Consider the following 10,262-nt stretch of genomic DNA (forward strand, 5'->3'; position numbering starts at 1 on the left):
CTTCTAAGGCCCATCCAGCTAGGCTTTTTTTGTGAACACTGCCTTGTTTGCATTTAGTGTTGATGCAAGAGAAAATAGCTTAGCTAAACTGAAACTACATGAAAGACTTAACACCAATTAAGTTAAAAAACCCCCCAAAACCAAAACCCCAAACCAGCTGGTGTGTAATACAAAACCAAACAACAGGAGAGACAAAACAAGTAGAATATTTAACAAGATAAAAGTAAGTGTATCTAAAACTGTGTAAGTACAGCTCAATATAAGCAGAGTAAGAGCACTTGTTTATTAGGAAACAAGTTGAATAAGCTTTAGAAACTGATTATTTCATGCAAATCAAGCTTATTGTTGCGGAAATGTACATTATATGTTCACAAAATATACTATGCATTTGTCAACAAATCAGAAGTCTGTTTAAAAAAAACCCAAAGCAACATAAGCATTCATTAAAAAGGATTTTTAAAATCTGCACCATGCAGAGCTTTCCAAGTGTGTAATACCCTATTTTAACACAGTATGTATATAGAGGAATGAAGCGCTAGTTTTTAAATATGACTAATACTGAAAATAATTGCTATGTAGGCACCTACTGGCAAAGAAAAAAGCAATGCCCCAGCCATTAACTCAGAGGACAAAACAATACCAATTTGGGATGACACTGTCATGAGTATCACATTATTCCAGATTGTCAAAACTTCCTGGTAGGTCAACAGCTACTCAGAGGTAGGATGTAAATCTCCCTAGTTATCACTATCCCTTCTTTCAGCCATCTGAACATGCCAAGTTGCCAACAGTCAAAACTCTAGTAATTTCCAGAGTGAACACAGGGAAAATGCTTATGCTTATGAAGATAAATACCAACGGAACTGCCACAGCAAAGTCAGAGGAAAAGGTCTGTCTGCTCTCGCTACCTCAGAGCCAGCTCTTTGTATTTAAGCAAACCAGATTTACAAAAATAAAAAGCAAGCACAGAGAGAAGGACACTAGCATTCAAAGCACTACCTGGAATACTGTCTTTATGAAGAAAGCATCATCTCTGCCTTTGCATTTAGGCCGTATGTAACAAACTTTGGGTGTACCTGTACTGTAAATGCTACCACTAATCTCCATTTAGCCAGCAGAGAAGGAAACCAGAACTGCAAAACAAGTGGCAGCAAAAACCCCTTCCCTAGGATTAAGTTTTCAGTAATGCTGTGGTTGGAGACACCGATGCTGCAGGTTTGTATTCTCAACAATTGTGCCAACCCCGTTACACTGAATTCTCCCACCTCGTGTTATCACAGCAGAATAATGGGGGGGGCGGGGGGGGCAACAACACAAAACACCACCAGCCAACAAGGAAAAAAACCCTCCTGAAAACTACTTACACAACTGCTCCACATGTGCTTTCAGCTGTCTTGCTCTAAGGCACGGCAACAGACACCTTACATGTAAAATATCAATTATTTAATAAAGACTAACGTGAGGCACGAATACAATGCAACTCTTTCAGGAGAAATACACAGCTACAGTTTATGCAGGCACACAAAGCCTTTTCCTTGTCTGAAGTATTAAATTGAATGTTTACAGGTGTAACACTCTAATTAAAAAAAAGATCAAAATTTTTCAGTCACTGAAATAACTTTAATATGCGTGAAGAAAAAGTACATCTATTACAACTGATAAATGCACATTAATTATAATTAATTACTTTGGAATTACAGCAGTCCACTTGTTTCAGCTTTTTCTTCCATTATGAGCTAAACCAATCTAAGATATGACAAAACTGGATTAAAAAAAATCTATCACAACTTAGGGCAAAAAGTTTTGAAACAATTTTGATTTGACTGCATCTTTAAAACCCACAAAATCTATTTTTTAGGTCTTATCAGATGCAAGTGATAAAAACACATATTAAGATGACAACTGCTTAACAGTACATAAACAGGAACACAGCTCCAACTCCAGGAATGCAATTTGCATTAACTTTCTCAAAAGTTAAAAACACATTCCAGAGGTTTTAAAGCCAAAGTGATTTGCAGAGTGATACAAACAGAAGAACAGTCTACACCAGAAATATCTGGGGACAAGATTTCACAAAATGTTCTAATTCCTCAAGCAATTATCCCAATAGATTCTCCTGAGCTGGATAGAGACGCCTTCTAAGAGCATGTTGTGACACAACAAGGGGGAGAATGGGTTCAAACTGAAAGTAGGTTTAGATCAGATAATTAGGGAAAAATTCTTTACTGTGAGGCACTGGAACAGGTTGCCCACAGGAGTTGTGGATGCCCCATGTCTGGAAGTGCTCAAGGCCAGGTTGGGGCTCTGAGCAACCTGGTCCAGTAAAACATATCCCTGCCCATGGTATGGGGGCTGGAACTAGATGATCTTTAAGGTCCCTTCCAACCCAAGCCATTCTATGATTTTATGACTAATTGAGTTAGAGAATTAGTACATTTGAATTAGAAAATTTGCATCTAAACAAGAGCCATCTTTTTTTACCCTTATATCAAAATACAAATTTTTTACATCACAGCTTCTTGTTTTTTGCAGTATTGAAGCCTAAATAAAACTGCACTTCACAGGAGCTCATCCGAAATTTAGGTTTTGTTGTTGCTGTTTATTTTTTTAAATTTAGTTGTTTGTAGTCTTTTTTTAAAATTAAAACCCACTACCTCAGCAAGGCCCTATTCAGCACATGTCCACTGACATAGCTGAAAATGAAAACTGAAAATGACAAACTTTCTAGAAATACCTTACCCCCAGTAGCTTTAGCCTTTTAAGGTAACAACAGTGATGCCATTTACTACTTAAAATAATAAACCCAGAAACAACTGTATGGTCTTGACTGATGTTACACATTAAGGCCAGCCTGAACTAATTCCAGCCTCTCACCTAACTTCCTCTCTCTCAAGTGTACAAATGGTAATGTATTTCTGTACAAAACCCAGGTAATAGTCATATTTGCAATTAAACCAATTTCCTATTAAATTCTATGGACTTATAGTATAAGAATTATCCAGCTATCAAGTTCCATTTACAACTTCTTAGGGTTGGACTCATGCAGCTCAAGAAGACACTGCTCCTGGTAATCTACTCAAGTGACAGGAAAGAGGCAGTGGAGCCCTGTGGCACTGTACTCCCCACTTCGAAGAAGCTACTATTAAAGTCACCTTAATGATCCAGTTTCAGCTTACACCAAGATCATATATTGTTCCCTTAACAGTAGGCCCACAAATAAACAATGACAAACAAGGGAGACTGGAGAAGATGACACACACCCTCCTGATAAGCAGAGATAAAGAGCTCTTAAGGCTTTGAGGCCTTGTGTTCTCAGAAGTCAAATTCTTCCCTATGTAGTACCCCAAGCACACCATCAGGGTGTGCCTTCCACTTTTTAATTTCAACAGCACTTCAGAACAAAATAGCCATTTATCTGAAATCTGTTTATTGTGTTTCATGGTACTCACTATTCTAATAACTAACTTCAGTAAACACTCAAGTTGTATTCTGCCTTGCACAGATGGTTTCAGACATGAGATACAATGATGCTACAGCAGAAGGACAATAATAAGTGTCAAAGATGTGAAAATAAAGCTCGACTATACAGGCCAATAGTAACAAAAATTAATCAACATTTCAGTACAAAATTGTAGGAAATTTGTGAAAAAAATGGTTAAAGTGTTGAAAGAGAGGTTCTGAACACAATAGCAGCACTCCTTCCCACTTTGGACTGTGTGCAAATGCAGCAATAACAAAATACCTGTATTTACAAAACAGAGGTAAGGAAACGGCAGATAAAGCTCAGTTCCTACTGTGACAGTCACAGACTTGCCACTGTCTGGGTAAGAACAAGGCTTCTGTTACTCAAGGAAAAGAGTCAGGTGTAGAGTTCATGCACTAATGCTACCCTTCAGCTTATGCTACTATTGACAGCTTGTCGATTAAATCATCAACAGTATTCACAAGGAGTTTTGTATCCTCCTTGTCACTCATCCGATGCTGGCCGATTTTGCGGAGGATAACATCCACGTCCTTGCTCAAAACACGATCAGCAACCTGCATAGAGATCTGCCAAGGGACATCACCATCCTTCATGCCATGGATAAGGCGTATGGGACATGTTACAGGAATAGGACTATTCAGCACACAGTGATTTTCTGCTTCTCTGATAAAGTCATAGGTCAAGGAGTAATATCCTTCCTCATTGTGCTTTGTTTGATACTTCCATTCACCCTTTTCTTCTATTTCTTTTTGTGCCTATAAAAAAAAGAGAGCAAAGAATAGATAAAACAGATGTTAGAAGTACTTAAGAGTACCTCAACTTATTTCTGTTCTAAAAGCAGTAAAACTCTCCCAGGCATAAAATTTCACCTTGTTCATTTTTATGAGCAGAAGTGTTTTCCTGTTCTCCTCACAGCATCTGAGAAGACAAACCCCCTACCAAGTCACAAAAACTGCTCTCCAAACCTCTCCTTTACATTAATCTAGTTAAAATTCACCAGTGAAATTAAGTTTCTTAGCCAGAATCTATCAGAAAGAAAATATGTATAGCCATCATGAACAGTAAATCTCCTTGGCTTCAATCGGTTCACTGACCCTCAAACAAGGAGAAATCCTAGGGAAAAGACATTTTCCAGTGATCAGTCTTTTCAGTCTTTGCCATAATAGGTGTCTCTGAATACTGTATTTCCAGATTCTTACCTTAGTCCTAGTTATACCAACACTACAAAGTGCCTTAGAAAAAACACAAACAAATCGGGAAAATTTTTAAATTATTTTAAAGCACACATTATTTATTGCCATGTAACACCTGATTTGCTTTCCTGAAGACTAGACATTAGTCTAGTCAATAGACATCATCAAGGAAGAATCTCAGAAGGGCAGATCCCACTACCTAAATCTTACAGTCTTTACAAACACACTAACCTGAAGAATTTCCTTTCTATGCACACAGCCTGTGTCATACTCATCTCATCCAGTGCCACCTCAACTACTTTAGTGGCTACTTCTCCATCCTTGAAAGCACAAGGATCCAATTCCAGTGCAAATATAAGATATTCAACACTGAAATCGAATGGACTGCTAACAGCAGGGATCTGACTTCACATCCTCTGAACGACAGCAATATAAGCACACTCTGGCTAGTGCTCACACTAGTCTCACACTGTAAGCTTACATTAATCAAACACAAAAAACTTACCTGAAAATTTGCAAGAAAACTACAGTTTAAATAATGTAATTTCTTAAACTCTTGGTAATATTTTTTTTCTGACTGCACAGAAGCCAACCATCAACATTTACCTCAATGGGAAGCCTCTTGAAAGTTGTTACAACGTGATCTGCTGCTACAGCTACTCCAACCAGAGCAGCTACTTTATCTGGGCGTGCTATTGCAGCATGAAGCATCAGCCATCCACCCATGCTGGAGCCCACCAGAATCTGGAAAAGAAAATTAAAAAAGAGAAGAAAATATAGTGTTTTACAGGTAATGGCTAATAGGTTTTTTCTTCTTGCCCAAAATATCAGTTTTCACTTGGTTTAACGATTTAAACCTTGGGCATAATCCTGCTGTCCTTACCCAGGCAGAACTGCTATCACTTCCAGTGGAAATTTTGCCTGAGTAAGCACCACAAGACCTGGTATTTATTATTCTGTTTGGCATGGCTGGTTATTGCTGTCTGAGACTGAAACACTGTAAACACTGTAAAAGGAGACTTGAAACAATTCAGTATCATATGCATACTTTTATGTTCCCTTCTCAAGATAAATGCACATGGTAAGGGTTCAGTGCAGTAAAAGAAGTAAACAAAAGCAATTCCTAATACGAAATTGTTTTAAACACAATACTAGGTATTTCTAGGTTGTAGGAGATTCCAAGTTTCTCACAGTGATTTCTAAAGTAGCTGAAGAAATCAAATGCTGCTTTTCCTGCCTTTTTTTTAAAGCTATTTAATCATATGGAGTATCTTGTAATCTTCCTGCAAATCCTTTAATTAATTCATCAGCATGGGACGGTGACACACTTTCTCATTAAGAGGGCTGCACTGCACTGGAAAAATTCCCTGTCCCCTGACAGGTGGCTGCTCCACCATGAGGCCTTCTCAGACTCTCTGGGACAACAGCCCTGCTCTGAGCAGGAGATTCTAATAAACAACCTCCAGGAGGCCCTGCCAACCCATGCTTCCATGATTTTGTGACCTACCTGCTTGCAAAAGAGCTCCTGTGAATACGACTTCTCAAGTGATTTAGCTTGAAAGTGAGCGTCAGTTGTTCAGCAAAAGCTACTGCTGACCAGAGCTACTATGGCATATTTTTGATCAATATTCTACCCTGAGGGAAAACCACCATTCTATATTTAAAAACAGAATATAACCTGTGGTCCATCTGTAAGTTCATCCAGTATAGACAGAACATCTTTTCTCCACTTCCCAATTGTACACTCTTCAAATTTACCATCTGAACTTCCACATCCTGTATAGTCAAATCTGAAAAAATAACCATCAACATGAAAGTCATAGTACTGTCTGCAGCAACACAGACACTAACTAAATACTGCTGTATAATCAAATCAGCAGGGGAAAAATACCACATTGAGTACTTTCTTACTTGGTCCTGTTTATCACTAGAACCAAAAATCACATAAAAGGGGTTTAAATACAACACACACAACTAAGCTATGCAGCGTTCTCTTATCATTTGATAGAACATCATAATTTACAAGAATAGACAAAAAATTTCCCTTACAGACAAAAGAAACCCCTCAGATACTTCAACTTTAAAGGTATTTTTAAAATGTACGAACTCTTTTAAACACTGAACACAAGTATGAAGACTTATAACACAAAGCATTCCATCTAGTCTATCAAAGGACAGCATTACTAAGCAGGGGCAAGTTCTTCTAAACCCACAGAAGACACAGGGTAACTTAATCAGACTTGGCAGGTAAAGACAGTGCTCACAGTGGTAACTTAAAAACCAGAACTCCAGGTCCTTCCTTTTTAATTTTTGTGCCTATAGCCTGATTGTAACATGGAGCACTGGCCAGACTACAGAAAATTAGAGAATTTTCTGAATTACTCTCAGAATACATTTTCCTGATTTACCTCAGTCTCTCTACTGACAGAAATCCTACATTTGGACATGGAAAAAAGACTTCTTAGCTTGTATACAAGCTCCCTTAGCACAGGGAGCATCCCAATCCAAATGCCAAAGTTTACAGATTTGTGTTAAAACCCCTTCCCCCAACCCACGAGAACAGTTTCACTTTCTCAAGAACAATACTCCTGTATGTACCTGATGAAGGCATGGCCTAATGATTTGCAGAAATCTTCAAGGGCAGTTGCTTTCTGACCATTCATATTTGAATTGAAGCCTGGAAGGAAAATAACCCCCGGATTCCTGCCTTTTAGTTTCTGATAAGCAATATTTGGTCGATCTGGTCGAGTAAGAAAGCTGACCGATGACTTCAGTCTGCAAACTAATAAGAGGAACTGCTTAGTACAAGCATCATGATAATCTTGGCAGAAACACAAGTATTTTATAAACTCAGGGTTTGGCAAATGTGGGCATATTATGTGAAAATACGGTATTTTGGCTCAAGAGAGAAGAAAAAAGCATCTCCTATATTCTTTAATGACTGAAAAGTACTGATGAATCTGAGAAAGATAGTTTATTGCGATTCATTCTCATCATTAAATGCCAACCATGTAGAGAGTTCACTCAGCAACTATCCAAGTGGTTGACTGAAAATGAACACTAAGGCTTCCCAGACTTCATCAGTCCTCATATTTTATACCATCTTGGATACATTTACTCATTTCACAAAAAAACTTCCAATTTATTATCTGCTTAGTTTAACTTTTAATTTTCAAAAAGCATAATTCTGAGACTAGAGTACTTTGTGCAATGGAAGTTTACAAGTACATGAGATGACAAATTCTTCAAGAAAATTAAAACCGAAGGATAAAACTGCACCTTTATCAAAACCCTGGGTCCACACAATATATGGAGATATAGGGGGAAGTTCATAAGAATTGTGAAAGAGTCTTTTGACTAACTTCTTCATCATAATGAGCATAAAACAACACTAGCATTGTTTAAAACCAAGTGAAATAACATCAAACAAGGAAATAAGATTAGCAGAGGAAATGCTAACTAATTAATAATTCTGCTGAATCCCAATAGCTGCTACAGGATTTAATCTAACTTTAGCACTCAGTTGTACCTCTACTGCGGGTAAGGACAAGCAATTCGTAGAGAGCTGTTAAGGAGACTTAATCCACTCTATTATCCAACTCAGCAAGGTAATTTGTTAAACTGAAAGCTCGGTCAAGTCTTCTAAGACTTTGACACTCTTAATTCTTAGATTAGAAGATGACTGGTTTTTCAACAGTGAGGCACAGAAGCTATCCAACCCAAAATAAAGCGTCAGGGCTTCCTAGGGGTATAATAACTGCATAAACAGTGCAAAAAACAAGCCCTGACAGTTTCACACCACTTAACTGTCCTGCAGCCTTGAGTTCTGTTTTGTCACTATCAGAGAGATTACATTCAAGGGGTTTTGGGGGGTTGGCTTGTTGTTAAACTTGGATGTGCATGAGTAAGTGTGGATACATAACAGATAAAAGATGCAGCTAGCATTCAGCACTTTCCTAGAGTCCAACAGAAATGGTATCTTTTGAACTACAGATTAAAACCATTAAATTGTTCCTCAAACAATAAGGTAGTTCTTTATCCTACTGAGGCATGAGTTGTTTATAAAGGTGAATGACTCCCACAGTAAAGGTATTCAGATGCATCCACACTGTGGCTTTTGATTTGTGTGTGTCTCTCACTAAGCCAGTCACTTTTTCAAGTGCCAGTAAGAGGAGATACACCAAGAACTGCTACATTTAACAGAAAAATAATTAGGAGGATTTTTCTCCCCCATAAGCCTTGATAGCCATCTCTGAAGGCACTGGTCTTCCATGCTGCAGCACTCTGGAGGTGTCCTCAAACTACTTTGACACTGGGCAGGGTTCCGACTGCAGCTACAAGACACAACCACCGTCTAAGCTATTTCACAAATTATTCGTCCATTTAACAAGTTAATGGAAGTGCACCAGTGGCAATCCCAACCTGAATAATGCAAACCCCTAAAGCAACCACCCCAGCCAACACAAAAGCAAAGCTCACTGCAGTCACCCTCTCAAATTTCTCCTTAGACAGACAAGACCATCAGCAGCTGCCCAATAATTTCTCCTCCTGACTTTAGGAAAGACCTCGAGAAGAGCAGGGAAGCATTTCTAAAGGGTGCAAGGCAGGTATTAGTGTTTATAAAAGCAAGTTACAGACAGAAAGTGATAGCTACAGGAAGACCACAGGACCCTTGCCTGATGGTATCTATGAAATTCTCTTCATATCGGAATCACTGTGCACTTTTATGAACACCAGAAACTGTGACTGAGACCAGTGTTACATGTCAAAGCCAAAAGAAGTCCTCCGAACAACTCTGGGAATGTTCCTGCACTGTGATCTTCCCATTGCCAGCAGCAGCAGATTAATGCTGCTGTGACAGGCAATGGACTCAACGCTGTCCACACCTGGTTCCATGCAACCACCCACACTCCAGCAGGAACCGCTGCTTGGCCTGGTCCCAGAGCACCTAAAGACACACTCAAATAAACAGATACTCTGATAATGTTACTGTTATAAACACACAGAAGGGGAGAAAAACACAGCAACAAAATGTCACTGTATTCAAGCTTTTGTGCAGCTACAAAATGTGCACCGTTAGTGGCAAGTAAGTTTTACTTATTGAGCAACCTTAGATGAGATTCATCTGTCCAATTAAAGGCAATGAATAAACTCAGCAAGTCACATAAGCACGGGGTCTCACACGGCAAGAAGGGGCACGGCGTGTTTGGGAAGAGACCGATCTCACTCAGAAGTGTATGCTAGCGAAGCTTTTCAGGTACCTGGCGAAGCTTTACAGGCAGGCACGCTTCACACCCGATCAAGCGAACTGGCGCACCGATTCCCAGCTCCTCAAAACGCACCAGGGGCAAGAGCTTAGAGCCAACAAAACACACGTGGGGAAAGCGACTGTCCTGCCCTGTGCAGACACCGAGCCCCCCCCGCGGGGCTGGCAAGGAGGAAAAGCCTGTCAGGAACCCTGTCGGAAAGGAACCGAGTTTAAGATCCCCATCCCCACCAGAGGGCCTCGCCCCGGCCCTTCCCGATGGAGACGGCGCTGAAGGGGAGGAAAGGGTGTCACCCGCAGCTGGCCGAGAGCCGCCCAG

General features: G+C 39.6%; 1 protein-coding gene across 1 annotated transcript; it reads right to left on the minus strand.

The window, feature by feature from the left end:
* Window positions 1–3,406: 3,406 nt before the first annotated feature.
* On the minus strand, window positions 3,407–10,209 carry ABHD10 (abhydrolase domain containing 10). Its single transcript, XM_017731771.1, has 5 exons — window positions 9,939–10,209; window positions 7,276–7,459; window positions 6,356–6,467; window positions 5,284–5,421; window positions 3,407–4,239 (listed from the first exon to the last, which is right to left on the minus strand). Exons 2-5 carry the CDS (start codon window positions 7,338–7,340, stop codon window positions 3,898–3,900), a joined length of 657 nt encoding a protein of 218 aa, XP_017587260.1. The 5' UTR covers window positions 7,341–7,459; window positions 9,939–10,209; the 3' UTR covers window positions 3,407–3,897.
* Window positions 10,210–10,262: the final 53 nt, after the last annotated feature.

Source organism: Corvus brachyrhynchos, unplaced genomic scaffold, assembly GCF_000691975.1.
Source record: "Corvus brachyrhynchos isolate BGI_N302 unplaced genomic scaffold, ASM69197v1 scaffold3, whole genome shotgun sequence".
Lineage (NCBI taxonomy): Eukaryota > Metazoa > Chordata > Aves > Passeriformes > Corvidae > Corvus > Corvus brachyrhynchos.